Source organism: Scyliorhinus canicula, chromosome 3 (assembly GCF_902713615.1).
Source record: "Scyliorhinus canicula chromosome 3, sScyCan1.1, whole genome shotgun sequence".
Taxonomy (NCBI): Eukaryota; Metazoa; Chordata; class Chondrichthyes; order Carcharhiniformes; family Scyliorhinidae; genus Scyliorhinus; species Scyliorhinus canicula.
In genome coordinates this window covers 268341488-268358694 of record NC_052148.1, presented here as the reverse complement: position 1 = coordinate 268358694, position 17207 = coordinate 268341488, and the positions used below count along the sequence as shown (strand labels likewise).

Below are 17207 nucleotides of genomic sequence, written 5' to 3'. Positions count from 1 at the left end.
TGGTGTTCCACAGGGATCAGTGCTGAGACTTATTAAGAACATAATAACTAGGAGCAGGAGTAGACCATCTGGCCCTTCGAGCCTGCACCGCCATTCAATGAGATCGTGGCTGATCTTTTATGTACTCAACTCCGCTTTCCCAACCGAACATCAGAACGCTTTATTCCTTTATTCTTCAAAATCCCATCCACCTTTATCTTGATCTTCTGTTGTACGTGGTATATATAAATAATTTGGAGGAAAATGTAGCTGGTCTGATTCGTAACTTTGCGGACGACACAAATATTGGTGGAGTCGCAGATAGTGAAGAGGGTTGTCAGACGATACAGCAGGATATAGATCGCTTGGAGACTTGGCGGAGAACTGGAAAATGGAGTTTAATCTGGACAAATGTGAGGTAATGCAAGTTGGAAAGTCTAATACAGGTAGGAATTATGCAGTAAACAGCAGAGCCCGTAGGAGTATTGACAGGCAGAGAGATATGGGCGGACAGGTCCACAGATCACTGAAAGTGGTAATGCAGGTGGGTAAGGTAGTCAAGAAGGCATATGGCATGCTTGCCTTCATCGGCCGGGGCATTGAGTATAAAAGTTTGCAGTCGTGCGGCAGCTGTACACAACTTTAGTAAGGCCACATTTGAAATATTTCGCACAATTCTGGTCGCCACACTACCAGAAGGATGTGGAGGCTTTGGAGAGGGTACAGAAGTTGCCTGGTCTGGAGGGTATTAGTTATGAGGACAGGTTGGATAACCTCAGATTGTTTTTACTGGAATGACAGAGGTTGAGGGGCGACCTGATAGAGGTTTACAAAATTATGGGTGGCATGGACACAATGGAGAGTCAGACGCTTTTTCCCAGGGTGGAAAAGTCAACTACGAGGCGACATAGGTTTAAAGTGCAAGGGGGAAAGTTTAGAGATGTGCAACGCGAGTGTTTTACACAGAGGGTAGTGAGTGCCTGGAACGTGCTGCCGGAGGAGGTGGTGGAAGCAGATATAATGGCAACATTTAAGAGGCATCTTGACAAATACATGAATAGGATGGGAAAGAGAGACCCGAGAAGTGCAGATTAGTTTAGACAGGCATCATGATCAGCGCAGGCTTGAGGGCGGAAACGCCTGTTCCTGTGTTGTATTCTTCTCTGCTCCTTGTTCACATGGATGTAGAAGGTGGTCTGGCACAATGTTGGTGAAGAGTAGGGGAGATCTCCTGCTCAATATTCACTCTCCACTAGCATTTGTAAAGAAACAGATTGTCCAACCTTTGTCACATTATTGTTTGTGGGTGTTTTCTGTGTGACAAATTCACAGCTGTATTTCCTGCAATGCAATAGTTACTAGACTTCAAAAGTAATTTGTTGGTTATAATGTACTGTGGGGCATCGTGAGGCTGTGTTGGTTGTGATAAAAATGCCAAGAAGTGCCTTCTTATAAGGGTTTGCATCCCCTTACTCCCTTCCTTAAGGAGAACTTAAAAAGATACAAATGAGTTTTCTCTTGGGCCTTTGGCAAGGCCATTCTCTGGATTGCATCAACAGTAAAAGAGGACGGTCTTCCAATTTGCAACTGCTCGGTAAACCAGGCCGTGATCAGGAACTTAGAGGGTGGGAATGGAAAATCCCGCCCCCGCCGTGGCAGAGATTCTCCGCCACCCGGGAATTGGCGGGGGCGGGAATCTTGCCACTCCGATCGGCGAGGCCCCTGCGGCGATTCTCCAGCCCGCGATTGGCCGAAGTCCTGCCGCTGGGAGGCCTCTCCTGCCTCCGAGGTTTGAACCACCTCTGGTGGCGGTGGGATTGGCGGCGTGACCGGGCCCCCGGGGTCCTGGGGGAGAGGGGGGGGGGCGATCGGTCCCCGGGGGGTGCCCCCACGGAGCGGGCCGGCGGGACGGGGGGTCCGGATGTAGGGGAGTGGCGCCAACCACTCTGGGGTTGGACCTCCCCAAAGGTGCGGTATTCTCCGCACCTTTGAGGGCTAGCCCCGCGCCGGAGCGGTTGGCACCATGCCGACTGGCGCAAAAACCGGCGCCAGCGGCCTTTCAGGCCCGCCGCCCGGCAGCGGGGCTGGCCGAAAGGCTTTCGCAGGTTCGCGCATGTGCTGGCGGTGACGTCAGTGGCCGCTGACGTCACCACCGGCGCATGCACGCTGTGGGTTTCCCTTCCGCTCCGCCGTGGCGGCGGCGGAGGAGAAAGAGTGCCCCCAGGGCATTAGCCTGCCCACCGATCGGTGGGCCCCGATCATGGGCCTGGCCACTGTGAGGGCACCCCCCAGGGTCCGATCACCCCAGGACCCCGGGGGCCCGGTCGCACCCCCGCTCCCGCCGCCACCAGGGGTGGTTCAAACCTCGGCGGCGGGAGAGGCCTCCCAGCGGCGGGACTTCGGCCAATCGCAGGCCGGAGTATCGCCGCAGGGGCCTCGCCGATCGGAGTGGCGTGATTCCCGGCCACGCCACTTCCCGGGTGGCGGAGAATCTCTGCCACGGCGGGGGCAGGATTTTTGGCGGCCCCAGGCAATTCTCCGACCCTGCTGAAGTCTGCAGGAGACTAAAGGATAGTCTCCTGTGAGAAACCTACGAGAGGAATCATATTGTACGTTTTTTTTTATAAACACTTTTGTTTGTTGTAAAACGATTGGAAATGGGTGAGGAAAAAAGCTGGTTGACTAGGTGAGGCGGTGGACGTCTGGTGACAGTGGGCGGGAGGCAGCCACACACTGGAGGGCTCCCACTCGGGAATAGAAACAACGGCGTTTTCACGCCCGGTCCCAGGGGCATGGAGGCTGAAAAAGCTGTAAGAAGGCATGTGGTGAGATGCATCACTGTAAATACACAAGGGGTTAATGTAGATACACTAAGAGTAAGTAAACACTAGAGGGAGCACCGGAGATATCATGACACACAGACATTCAACCAATAGGTCAGTAAGATAGGACTCAACCAATGGGCAGTCAAGACACACCCAGAGGGGACACTACCACAAGGGGGCTACTCATATAAAAGGACAGGACACACATGCTCTTTCTCTTTTCCACAGACAACACTCAGAGAGACAGGGGCAGATCAGGAAGCATCACACCCATCACGTGGCTTAGAGCAGACTGGTTAGTTAGATAGCGTTACTATAGTAAGATTGGGGCCTCACGGTAGCATGGTGGTTAGCATCAATGCTTCACAGCTCCAGGGTCCTAGGTTCAATTCCCGGCTGGGTCACTGTCTGTGTGGAGTCTGCACGTCCTCCCCGTGTGTGCGTGGGTTTCCTCCGGGTGCTCCGGTTTCCTCCCACAGTCCAAAGATGTGCGGGTTAGGTGGATTGGCCATGCTAAATTGCCCGTAGTGTAAGGTTAATGGGGGGATTGTTGGGTTACGGGTATACGGGTTACGTGGGTTTAAGTAGGGTGATCATTGCTCGGCACAACATCGAGGGCCGAAGGGCCTGTTCTGTGCTGTACTGTTCTATGTTCTATGTTCTATTAGCAAGAGAGTCGAACTCAAGTAGGAGAATTGTTAACTGTTCAATAAATGTGTTAAACCTATCTCCAAGTCTGAACCTTTCTTTGTCAGAGTATACATCAAGGAAGCAGCTTATGCTACATGAAGAAGCATAACACAACAAGGCACAGGGACGAGAAATGTCCAAGTTTGGGAAAAAAACGGCCGTGTAAAAGGGGGTTAATGAAAGTCCGCCAATGAGGGGAAAGGTCAGCACAGGAACTGTAAGGAAAGCGGAGGCTGGGGCACCAGGGGAGGCCGCATCGCTCGCAGAAGAAGAAATGATCAAGGTGATGGTTGTGGAACTTGAAAACAGTTCACAAAACACGATGGAGAAGGAGATGGGGGTGGTATTGAAAGTGCTGGTGGAGGAGGCGATTGCCCCGGCGAGGGCGGCGGTATCAAGCGCAGTGGTGGAGGTACTGGAGCCAGGTGAGACACTGAAGGAACTGGAAGAAGCATTATCGCAGCACAGTGATCAATTCACCTCGATGGGGAAAGAGTTACGGAAGGTGATAGAGACCAACAAGGGTCTGCAAGCCAAAATGGAAGACCTGGAAAGCAGATCCAGGCGGCAGAATCTGAGGATCGTGGGTCTGCCCGATGGGGTGGAAGGCCTGAGGCCGGGGAGTATTTTGCCACGATCTTGGCGGACCTATTGGTGGAGGGAGAGGATCCCTGTCGATACGAACTGGATCAGGCTCATGGGTCGTGGAGGCCTATACCAAAGGCGAGTGAGCCGCCAAGAGTAGTAACTCTGTGTTTCCGTAGGTATAGCATGAAGAAGGTCCTGTACTGGGAAAAGCAGAAGAGGGTGGTGCTGTGGGCTGGAGCTGGTATACGCATATACCAGGACTTTACGGTGGAGCTGGCGAGGAGGCGGGCTGCCTTCAGCCAGTTGAAGAAGGCACTGTACATCAGCAAGGTGCAGTGCGGCATAGTATATCCAGCTAAGTTGAGGGTGACCTACAAATCCAAGGACTTTTGTTTTGGGATGGCGGAAGCGGTGGAAGGGTTTGGAAAGGCAGAAAGACTGTGGCAGAATTGAGAAATGGGACTGAGAGCGGGTCGTGTACCGATGTAGCCTCATGTAACTTTATTTTTTCACTGCGTGTTGGTGTATGTACTAAATGAGTCGACGCTGTATAAATTTGGACAAGGGAGGAGTCAGGACTTTCATTTGCAATGATGGTTCTTTGGGGCTTGGGTATGAATGCTGGACTTGTGTGTGAAAGGGGATTTCCTGATTTTCCTGGGACCGGGCAAGGGGAAAGGAGACCCGGGCGGGGGCCTTCACGCTGGCCAGTTTAAGCCAGCCAGTGAACGGGAGTGAAGTGGGGGGAGGGGCTGCGGCCATCGGTGCCTGGTAGAACATGTCTCGGTGAGTCTAACCGGGGTGAAAACTTGGGGGAAGGAACCAATTTTGGGGGGAGGAGTTTACAAGAGGAAGTGGAGGGGAGGAGTCTGGGAGTGGGAGAGGAGGAGTCTGGGAAGGGGGGTGGGGGGTTCTACAATTCATGGGTGTCATTCACGGTACTCTTTCGGGGATTGGATGGCATTGAATATTGGGTGGGGGGGTTGGGAGGGCGGACTATATATGTCAATGGTAACCATGGGCGATTCCTGATTCCTTTTTCTTTTCTCCTTTTTTCCTACTGGGGAGGTTTTGTTTAATTTGATGCTTATATTGTCAGGTGGGCCGTTGTTTGGGGGGTGGTGGGAGGATGGGATCGTTGTTGTTAATAAGGGGATTGACATTGTATTCATTTCCGTTTACTGTTTGTTGGTGGGGTGTAAATCCTGAAGAAAATGTGACAATGGAGAATAAAAATATTGTACAAAAAAGGACTAGGTGAGGCGGTTGGTGTCAGAAGTTGATGTGATGAAATATCCTTCAGGAAAGTGTCCAATCAGGCGTGGCTCCCTAGTAGTGTGCTGTTTCAGAAAGTAATGCGTTCATTTTAAATAGTTACGCAGTATCTCCTTTGCCCACGGGCTGCATTTTCCCTGCAGAGGCGATAAACTGAAGTCGTGACGAATTAACGTCATTGTTTACACACAGCCGCTGACAGAACAGAAATCTAATTTTCCAGCTCCTGCTCAACGTGACTCATTGACGCTTTCTGGAAGTGACTTACATTCATGCACAGGAACCCATTCTCTGAAAACAAATGGAATACGTTCAAGCCTTGCACCTTTTTTTTGAATTGCCCAGGAGATGGGTGAGCCGATAATTTCCCATTGTTATCGCCATGGATCATTGCAATCCAATCACTTTTGGTTTGCTAGCCAATCAGCCCCCTTTTCTCCTGTTATATAAATCATTGCGATTGTTTGAAATTTGGCATTCTTGTATTTGTCCCAGTGAGTGCAACATGAAAAGTTTCAGCAACATGCCTCTGCTTTCAGTAACTGTCATGATTTCCATGTGGTTGAGCCCATAGGGGCAGTTTAGCACAGGACTAAATCGCTGGCTTTGAAAGCAGACCAAGGCAGGCCAGCAGCACGGTTTGATTCCCGTAACAGCCTTCCCGAACAGGCGCCGGAATGTGGCGACTAGGGGCTTTTCACAGTAACTTCATTTGAAGTCTACTCGTGACAATATGCCATTTTCATTTTCATAATTGGTATGGGGACAGGGGGGAGGAGGGCTAACGTCTTGGCCTTTGCCTCCTCGGAGGCCTGGAGGCGACTCCTGCTTGGGTGGAGGTCAGCGGTACCACGCAATGCCTCGGATTGGTTGGGAGGCCTGGCAGAATTCCTGAGGTTGGAAAAGATTAAATATGCTTTGTGTGGGTCGGAGCAAAGGTTATATTCCAGGTGGATGCTGTTCATCGCTTTCCCTAAGGACCTGTCCGTGGCCAGCAGTTGGCGGAGGGGGAGGGTTAGGAGAAGAGGGGGTGAGGGAGGGAGAATAGTCGGGCTGACGGGGGATGGGGGCTTTAGGGTCATAGAATTTACAATGCAGAAGGAGGCCATTCGGCCCATCGAGTCTGCACCGGCCCTTGGACAGAGCACCCTATCTAAGCCTGCACCTCCATCCTGTCCCAGTAACCCCACCTAACCTTTTTTTTTGGGCAATTTAGCATGGCCAATCCACCTAACCTGCACATCTTTGGACTGAGGGAGGAAACCGGAGCACCCGGAGGAAACCCACACAGACACGGGGAAAACTCGCAGACTCCGCACAGACAGTGACCCAAGCCGGAAATCGAACCCGGGTTCCTGTCGCCGTGAAGCAACAGTGCTAACCACTGTTGCTACTGGGTCGTTATGGTTACTTAGTTAAAATAAAAATTACAAACTGTTTGCATTATATAGTTATGCCTTTGTTTGCAAGAATTTGATATTGTTTGGAATAAAATACATTTTGTTTTACAAAGAGTGGTGGGTGGACTCTCAAAGCTGGAGCGCCAGTCGGAGGCCTTTTAGATTCACACCTGGCTGCAGAACATGGTAACTGGAAGGGCACCTCAAAAATAAGTTTCAACCACTTAGCGAGCCTAGTTACCCGTCCACCTGGTGAGAGTGGGCACCCTTCCTCAGCCCCGGAACGGCGTTGGCCAAAGTGGCCAATATCGGGAACGGGGTCAGCAAGCCTGCATGTTGGCTGGCCTCACAATTTTCAGTCACCCGGTCCTGAAATTTGCGGAGCCAGGAAACCAGCCCCATGTCCGCATTTCAACAACGCCACCGTTGATTGAAGCCAAGCCGCTGCGGTTGTCAAAGTTTGGTAATGGGAGTACGGGAGAAAAGTAAAAAAGGCTACCCTCGTGTCTTTCCCAATGGAAGCTGACAAGTGACCACAACATCAATGCTCCAACGAACAGGACTTTGCTCAGTTTTTGAAGGTGAAATGAATCAAAGCAAATCATGTGGTTAGCATAAATGCTTCACAGCTCCAGGGTCCCAGGTTCGATTCCCGGCTGGGTCACTGTCTGTGCGGAGTCTGCACGTCCTCCCCGTGTGTGCGTGGGTTTCCTCCGGGTGCTCCGGTTTCCTCCCACAGTCCAAAGATGTGCGGGTTAGGTGGATTGGCCATGCTAAATTGCCCTTAGTGTCCTAAAAAGTAAGGTTAAGGGGGGGGGGGGGGGGGTTGTTGGGTTACGGGTATAGGGTGGATACGTGGGTTTGAGTAGGGTGATCATTGCTCGGCACAACATCGAGGGCCGAAGGGCCTGTTCTGTGCTGTACTGTTCTATGTTCTATGTTCTATGTCTTTTCATCTCTCACCAGGAAAAGAAAACGCTTTGCAGCTTTTCAGGAATCACTACAAAGTCTGAACCAATTTACGTCCGACATTGTAGAGCCCTGTAAACCGCTCTGGCCTTCCCGTACTAGTTGGGCACTGGGAGTGGATAGGGGTGCGGGACTAGTTATATTACTCTCGCAGGCAGTTCGCATGATATCAATAGACTAAATAATAATAATAATCTTTTATTGTCACAAGTATGAAGTTACTGTGAAAAGCCCATCATCGCCACATTCCGGTGCCTGTCCGGGTAAGCTGGTACGGGAATTGAACCTGCGCTGCTGGCCTTGTTCACCCTCACAAACCAGCTATCTAGCTCACTGAGCTTTCTGCTGTAACCATTTCCTGTTCACCATTACCGATAGCAGTCTTTAAATTCCGATCTTATTTAGTCACATGGATTCAGGCTCCCAAGCCGGGATTTGAACTCTGACCTCCCAGTCTGGTAGCCAAAGTTGCTGAATTGCCGTTCTGGTGTAAACCACCGCGCCACCCTGTCCTGGTCAGCGGTAAAGACAGCAGCAGAGTCAGCACGGGACGCGTTAGCTGATGGCGATGACCTCTCCATCCCACATCAGTGCGCCCTCCCTGCACCTGTCTGCAATTACTGCTGAAAAGTAAAAGGTTAATGATGTGTCTCATCTGTTGTCCAGATCTGCGGAAGACCTTTGAACAGGAGCCATTAGGGAAAGAGGTATCGCTGGAGCAGGAGGTACTACTTCAATGTCGCCCCCCTGAAGGCATCCCATTGGCTGAGGTGAGTTTCTCTAAGAAGTCTCTTTAACTACAATTGGTGTGCTGTGCCACCGTGGCAGGGATTTGCTCTGAGGTTACAGCGAAGCCATCATTTTAAATAAATTGAACCTAACGTGATTAATGAGTTGCAATAAAGTACTTACTTTGTGCTTCTGGCTGAAAAGTTTGATTGGGAAAGATTAATGGATTTGAATCCAGTTAAAACATGTGACTAGGATGCACTGAAGCCAAGGTTTCTTGATTTAAGTAAACCCAAATGCAGCATTGTGCGCATGACTTTGATCCAGAGCTTATTTCTAAAGCGTTGACATCTCCCCATTCTTGAAAGGTGTTCTGCACCTATTGATTGCAAGGACCTTCTTGACCCTCTGCGGAACAGACAGTTGCCAACTCTAGTTGGACAGATTCCTGGAGGTTTCAACACATGATCTCCAGTTGCCAACTCCCCGCCTCCACCTTCCCGCCATTAGCCACCTGACACGCCCAGCTTCATGATGCCCAATTCGAAATTGAGTAAAGTTTCCATTACCCAATTGGATGATTCTTGGCCCTGAAATAAGGGCCCTACCAATTTTCCCCTGAAATAAGGGCCCTACCAATTTTCCCCTGGGCTTGCTTATCCTGAAAATCGACCTTCAGTTTCCAGAGACTCCAGGGTGGTCCTGGAGGGTTGGCAACCCAAATGGACACAGGCTAATTTTGGTTCCGTCTCGGAGATGATAACATTTCCACGCCAGAAAACGCGGCTGGTGGGCAGGAGAATCACACCCTTAGATTCCATTGAATTGAACCTGACTGGGAACCAACATGTGGGCGGCATGGTAATGCAGTGGGTAGCACTGCTGCCTCACAGCTCCAGGGTCAAGGGTTCAGTTCCGGTCTCGGGTGACTGTATGGAGTTTGCACCTTCTCCCCGTGTGTGCGTGGGTTTCCTCCGGGTGCTCCGGTTTCCTCTCACAGTCCAAAGATGCGCAGGTTAGGTGGATTGGCCATGCTAAATCGCCCCTTAGTGTCCAAAAGGTTAGGTGGGGTTACTGGGTTACGGGATAAGGTGGAGGCGTGGGATTAAGTGGGGTGCTCTTTTTAAGGTTCGGTGCAGACTCGATGGGCCGAATGGCCTATCATTCTATGATTCTATGGGTAGCAACAGCAATCAACTTTGGATTCAGGAGATGTACTCGGTACCCTCAATAATTTAGGGAGGGAACCCCAAAGCTGAGCAGTTAGACAGATGAAAACGCAGCTGCCAATAGTGGAGTGATTAAAATTGGGGATGTTCAGAAGGCCAGAATTAGAGTGTAGATATCCCAGAGGGTTGTGGAGCCGGAGAACGTCACAGAGACAGGGAGGGGCGAGGCAGTGGAGGGACTTGCAAACAAGGATGAGAATTCCAAACGCAGTCAGAATTCAACATGGAGCTTCAATCCCCCCCCCCCCCCCCCCCCCCCCCCGTCTTCCCATGCACAAGACCAACATGTTCCCTCAGCATTTTGATGCCACTGAAATCCTTCCCCAGCCATTCCCCGAGATATTTATCAATCACTAATCCTCTGGAACACAATACATATCCATCTTCCTTTCATTGCCACCAGTAGGATGCCTAGCCTTCTCTCTGTCCATTGGTGTTGAGAGTCACGGGTTTGTACAGTCTGTTGTGGGGTTCGCTAATTACGTTGAAACTGAAAAAAATGCAAACAATCTGGTCATACATAGAATTTACAGTGCAGAAGGAGACTATTCGGCCCATCGAGTCTGCACCGGCCCTTGGAAATAGCACCCTACCCAAGCCCACACCTACACCCTATCTCCTTAACCCAGTAACCCCACCTTTTTGGACACTAAGAGCAATATATCATGGCCAATCCACCTAACCTGTGCATCTTTGGCCTGTGGGAGGAAACCAGAGCAGCCAGAGGAAACCCACGCAGACACGGAGAGATCGTGCAGAGTCTGCACAGACGGTGACCCGAGACTGGATTGAACACGAGTCCCTGGTACTATGAGGCAGCAGCACTGTTCCGTTCTACCTGTTGACTATTTTGACATATTATTATGTAGCCACACAACCTTTATGAGAATCTATCATTCTTAGTATATCGTGCTTTTGTTACCTCTAGACTTAACACTCCTTACAAACTCCAGGCTGCCATCCAGCATTCCAATCTGATCTCAATAAGCCCCCCCTACCCCCTCCACCTTACTTGGACAAAGAACATTCACATTTACGGGCAGCACGGTGGCACAAGTGGTTAGCACTGTGGCTTCACAGCGCCAGGGTCCCAGGTTCAATTCCCCGCTGGGTCACTGTCTGTGTGGAGTCTGCACGTTCTCCCCATGTCTGTGTGAGTTTCCTCCAGGTGCTCCGGTTTCCTCCCACAGTCCAAAGACGTGCAGGTTAGATGGATTGGCCATGATAAATTGCCCTTAGTGACCAAAACAAAAGTTTAGGAGTGGTTATTGGGTTACAGGGATAGGGTGGAAGTGAGGGCTTAAGTGGGTCGGTGCACAAGATGTTGCATGTTCTATGTTACAGCCTTAAGGACTCAACATTGAGTTCAACAACTTTAGACGGTAAAGTTCCTATTCCATCCTAAGTCCCCCCCCCGCCCTTGCCCATCCCTGTCTCTGCAATCTCCAGCCCTGCAGCCCTCTGAGATATCTGCGTTCCTCTAATTGCAGGCTCCGAAACATGCCTCATTTGAATCGCTTCACCATCGGTGGCTTTCGTTCCAGCCACCTTGCCCCTGAATCCTGCAATTGCCTTCGCCAAATCTCTCCACCCAGTCTGCCTCGACACACTCCTTCTCCAATGGGCCATCTGTCCTAATTCCCCCTTCTGCAGTTCAGCAGTATATTTTGTTTTATAATGCTCCTGTGAAGTGTGTTGGGAGATCTAATGATGCGGAAAGACGCCACCGTGAATATAAAAGTCGTTGTTGGCGCTGTTGGAGCAACGGCGTGAGAAAATACTACAAAGTCATGCAACGCCAGGCTGGTTGTTCGCCGTGTTCTCTCGAAAATAACATGATTTTCTTTTAAACCTCTGTGAAAGCGCAGACCTTGTTAATTATTCAACGTCATCTGCGCCTTAACCTCAGACATGTATTCCCTTCTTCCGGCACAGATCTGCATATTGCTAAAATATTGAAGAGCATTATTTCTTTCCTCATTGAATAAATCAACAATGTTTGTTCATCACCCAGGTTTACCCATTTGAGCGACACAGAGAGATGCGAAGGTTGAATTATTGATTACTCCTCTTGCCACTTTTCCTTCATGTTCAAGTTGGGAACCCTCCCGTGTAGTGATTTTCCCGCCACTCCGAATGGGAATGCACCTGGGAATGTTTATGTTTAACCTTTTTGAGGATAATCAGGGGATTTACCGTGAAGCGCTGGCCGTCACTGTCTCTCACTCAGCATATCAGTGAGTTCAGTGCGTCTGGAAAAATAGGAGGCGGTCAGCTCCCCGTGCCAGCCTCGATTTTATCAGTGGGAATCTGATACAGCCTGTCGTAGACGCAGCCAGCACGGTTTGCAAGGGGCCTGACGGAAGTCTGTCCACGCGTTGAGTCGGCATTGGCTCTTTTTACAAGGGTGATCCCGAAAGGAATGCCGTTGCCGCGCACACAGGATGCGCACAGGCTGGCATCAAATACAAGCCTGGCACTCGAGGCCGAACCCCCAGCCAGCAGCTTATGGTGCATCACCCTGTCCAGGCAGCTTCGAGGCTGCAGCATGGTTAATAGCAGCCTGCATCTCAATAAATAAAATAAATAAATAACCTTTATTGTCCACAAGTAGGCTTACATTAACACTGCTATGAAGTTACTGTGAAAAGCCCCGAGTCGCCATTTCCTCTGCTTCAGGTATTTGATTCCATTTTCCTTCTGAAGGTTAGCCGTTGGGATAAACCTTCCGGCCCCACCTGCTGTGGGAATCGTCACTGGGATGGTGGGGGGGGGTGGGAATCGTCACTGGGATGGTGGGGGGTGGGGGGGGGGGGGGGGGGGGGGGGATGAACACTTTGATGGACCACTGATAGGTCTGTTGGCCTCAAGCCCGCCCATTGTCTCCGGTACATTTTCTTTTTCCAAAAAAATTTTATGAAGATATTTGTAACTTTCTAACAACAATTTCAAAAAGTAATCGTAACACAGTGAATAGCAGCACACCCCCCTCCTCCCCCCCCCGCCCCATCCAACAACCATACACAGCCGATATGGCTGACACACTGTCTCTCCTCCTCCACTCACTGATCCCCCCTGAACTATCTCCCTCTACACCCCCTTCTCTCCCTAAACCCCCGCCCCCCCCCTTTATCGTATCTGCTGACAGCTTAGTTTTCTCCAAAGAAGTTGATAAACGGCTGCCCCCCCCAGGCGAACCCCAACGTCAAACCTCTCGGGGCGAAATTAACCTTCTCAAGCCTGAGAAACCCAGCCATGTCACTAACCCATACCCCCTATTTCGGGGGCTCCGACTACCTCCATGCCAATAAGGCCGGCACATAATTTTAACCTGCACTATGGCTTCACACCGGCAGGGTCCCAGGTTCGATTCCCGGCTTGGGCCACTGTCTGTGTGGAGTCTGCGCATTTCTCCCCGTGTCTGCGTGGGTTTCCTCCGGGTGCTCCGGTTTCCTCCCACAAGTCCCGAAAGGCGTGTTTGTTGGGTGAATTGGCCATTCTGAATTCTCCCTCTGTGTACCTGAACAGGCGCCGGAATGTGGCAACCAGGGGCTTTTTGCAGTGTTAATGTAAACCGACTTGTGACAATAAAGTTTGTTAAAATTAAAATTAAAAACACATTGGATTAGCCGTGTTTTATCTAACTCGCCCCACAATTCTTTAAGGGGCACAGAAAGAGATGGAGGTGGAGGTGTCGGGGAGGGGAGGGACAGAGGCTCCTGATAATTTGGGGTTCCCACATTCCAGCTCAAGATGGGATCTATTTCTTCAGTGTTCCTGAGCTACCAGAATAGCAGTCATTGGCTCCGCCTGGTGGTCAGTGTGGGGATTGTGATTAGAGGGTCGAAGAAAGACTTTTAAATGTTACCTCACTGCAGATGGGGTATACCCTAGAATCATGGAATTTACAGTGCAGAAGGAGGCCATTCAGCCCATCGAGTCTGCACCGGCCCTTGGAAAGAGCACCCTACATAAACCCACGTCTCCACCCTATCCCAGTAACCCCACCTAACCTTTTGGACACTAAGGGGTAATTTATCACGGCAAGTCCACCTAACCTGCACGTCTTTGGACTGTGGGAGGAAACCGGAGCGCCCGGAGGAAGCCCACGCAGACACGGGGAGAACGTGCAGACTCCCGCACAGACAGTGACCCAAGGCCGGAATTGAACTCGGTCCCTGTAGTGGGAGATGCTTGTGAGGACCTGCCCTGCCAACCCACGTACCCACGGCACAAGGGGGCGAGGGAAAACCCCTGCCCCACAAGTTTCCAGCTCCTTAATTATAGGAACAAATAGAACACCAGCAGCCATACCCTGCCTGGGATTCCAATCTGGCAATTTCTCCAGATTTTGGCTGGAGCCCATTCATCACTTGTACCAAAAAGTAACCATCAGCAACTCTCCAGCGGAGCATTGTGAATGCCAAGGGAATATTTATTCCTGATATTCAGCAGGAAAAGGCACAAAGCATTTGGAAAGGGCGCACAGTAAAACATAGATTGAGGCCAAGGACTAGTACTTGTCAAACTATTTTCCAATATTACCCAAGTTCAGTGTGAAAATTAATGGGGCCCAAATGCCAACAATTACAATAGACCCTGTGACGGGGGAGTAGACACTGTGACGGGGGAGTAGACACTGTGACGGGGGGAGTAGACACTGTGACGGGGGGAGTAGACACTGTGACGGGGGGAGTAGACGCTGTGACGGGGGGAGTAGACACTGTGACGGGGGGAGTAGACGCTGTGACGGGGGAGTAGACACTGTGAAGGGGGGAGTAGACGCTGTGACGGGGGGAGTAGACGCTGTGACGGGGGGAGTAGACGCTGTGACGGGGGGAGTAGACACTGTGACGAGGGGAGTAGACGCTGTGACGGGGGGAGTAGACGCTGTGACGGGGGGAGTAGACGCTGTGACGGGGGGAGTAGACGCTGTGACGGGGGGAGTAGACACTGTGACGAGGGGAGTAGACCCTGTGACGGGGGAGTAGACGCTGTGACGGGGGGAGTAGACACTGTGACGGGGGAGTAGACACTGTGACGGGGAGTAGACACTGTGACGGGGGGAGTAGACGCTGTGACGGGGGGAGTAGACACTGTGACGGGGGGAGTAGACGCTGTGACGGGGGAGTAGACGCTGTGACGGGGGAGTAGACACTGTGACGGGGGGAGTAGACACTGTGACGGGGGGAGTAGACACTGTGACGGGGGGAGTAGACACTGTGACGGGGGAGTAGACACTGACGGGGGAGTAGACACTGTGACGGGGGAGTAGACACTGACGGGGGAGTAGATACTGTGACGGGGGGAGTAGACACTGTGACAGGGGGAGTAGACGCTGTGACGGGGGGAGTAGACACTGACGGGGGAGTAGACACTGTGACGGGGGGAGTAGACGCTGTGACGGGGGGAGTAGACACTGTGACGGGGGGAGTAGACACTGTGACGGGGGGAGTAGACACTGTGACGGGGGGAGTAGACGCTGTGACGGGGGGAGTAGACACTGTGACGGGGGGAGTAGACACTGTGACGGGGAGAGTAGACACTGTGACGGGGGGAGTAGACACTGTGACGGGTGTAGTAGACGCTGTGACGGGGGAGTAGACGCTGGTGACGGGGAGTAGACACTGTGACGGGGTGAGTAGATACTGTGACGGGGGGAGTAGACACTGTGACGGGGGGGAGTAGACACTGTGACCGGGGGGAGTGGACACTGTGACGGGGGGAGTAAACACTGTGACGGGGGGAGTAGACACTGTGACGGGGGGAGTAGACACTGTGACGGGGGTGTAGACGCTGTGACGGGGGAGTAGACGCTGTGACGGAGGGAGTAGACGCTGTGACGGGGGGAGTAGACTGCTGTGACGGGGGGTAGAACCGCTGTGACGGGGGGAGTAGAACACTGTGACGGGGGGAGTAGACGCTGTGACGGGGGGAGTAGACGCTGTGACGGGGGGAGTAGACACTGTGACGGGGGGAGTAGACGCTGTGACGGGGGGAGTAGACGCTGTGACGGGGGGAGTAGACGCTGTGACGGGGGGAGTAGATGCTGTGACGGGGGGAGTAGACACTGTGACGAGGGGAGTAGACCCTGTGACGGGGGAGTAGACACTGTGACGGGGGGAGTAGACGCTGTGACGGGGGAGTAGACACTGTGACGGGGGTGTAGACGCTGTGACGGGGGAGTAGACGCTGTGACGGGGAGTAGACACTGTGACGGGGGGAGTAGACACTGTGACGGGGGGAGTAGACGCTGTGACGGGGGGAGTAGACGCTGTGACGGGGGGAGTAGACACTGTGACGGGGTGTAGACGCTGTGACGGGGGAGTAGACGCTGTGACGGGGAGTAGAGACTGTGACGGGGGGAGTAGACACTGTGACGGGGGGAGTAGACACTGTGACGGGGGAGTAGATACTGTGATGGGGGAGTAGACACTGTGACGGGGGGAGTAGACACTGTGACGGGGGTAGTAGACACTGTGACGGGGGGAGTAGACGCTGTGACGGGGGAGTAGACGCTGTGACGGGGGAGTAGACGCTGTGACGGGGAGTAGACGCTGTGACGGGGGGGAGTAGACACTGTGACGGGGGGGAGTAAACGCTGTGACGGGGGGAGTAGACGCTGTGACGGGGGGAGTAGACGCTGTGACGGGGGGAGTAGACGCTGTGACGGGGGAGTAGACGCTGTGACGGGGGGAGTAGACGCTGTGACGGGGAGTAGACGCTGTGACGGGGGGGAGTAGACACTGTGACGGGGGGAGTAGACGCTGTGACGGGGGGAGTAGACGCTGTGACGGGGGGAGTAGACGCTGTGACGGGGAGTAGACACTGTGATGGGGGGAGTAGACGCTGTGACGGGGGAGTAGACACTGTGATGGGGGATGTAGACACTGCGACGGGGGGAGTAGACACTGTGACGGGGGGAGTAGACACTGTGACGGGGGGAGTAGACACTGTGACGGGGGAGTAGACACTGTGACGGGGGAGTAGACACTGTGATGGGGGGAGTAGACGCTGTGACGGGGGAGTAGACACTGTGACGGGGGGAGTAGACACTGTGACGGGGGGAGTAGACACTGTGACGGGGGGAGTAGACACTGTGACGGGGGGAGTAGACACTGTGACGGGGGGAGTAGACGCTGTGACGGGGGGAGTAGGCGCTGTGACGGGGGGAGTAGACACTGTGACGGGGGGAGTAGACACTGTGACGGCGGAGTAGACACTGTGACGGGGGAGTAGACACTGTGACGGGGGAGTAGACACTGTAACGGGGGAGTAGACACTGTGACGGGGGAGTAGATACTGTGACGGGGGGAGTAGACACTGTGACGGGGGGAGTAGATACTGTGACGGGGGAGTAGATACTGTGACGGGGGGAGTAGACACTGTGACGGGGGGAGTAGATACTGTGACGGGGGAGTAGACACTGTGACGGGGGGAGTAGACGCTGTGACGGGGGAGTAGACGCTGTGACGGGGGGAGTAGACACTGTGACGGGGGGAGTAGACGCTTTGACGGGGGAG

General features: G+C 52.6%; 1 protein-coding gene across 3 annotated transcripts in view; it reads left to right on the top strand.

Moving 5' to 3' along the window:
* The window catches only part of LOC119963518 (netrin receptor UNC5C-like), a 412811-nt gene that overhangs the window by 292165 nt on the left and 103439 nt on the right, over nucleotides 1-17207 (top strand). For all 3 annotated transcript variants that reach the window (XM_038792778.1, XM_038792777.1, XM_038792776.1), the window contains exon 4: nucleotides 8393-8496. In XM_038792778.1, coding sequence (XP_038648706.1) covers nucleotides 8393-8496 — 104 coding nt within the window. The remainder of the gene's footprint in view (nucleotides 1-8392; nucleotides 8497-17207) is intronic.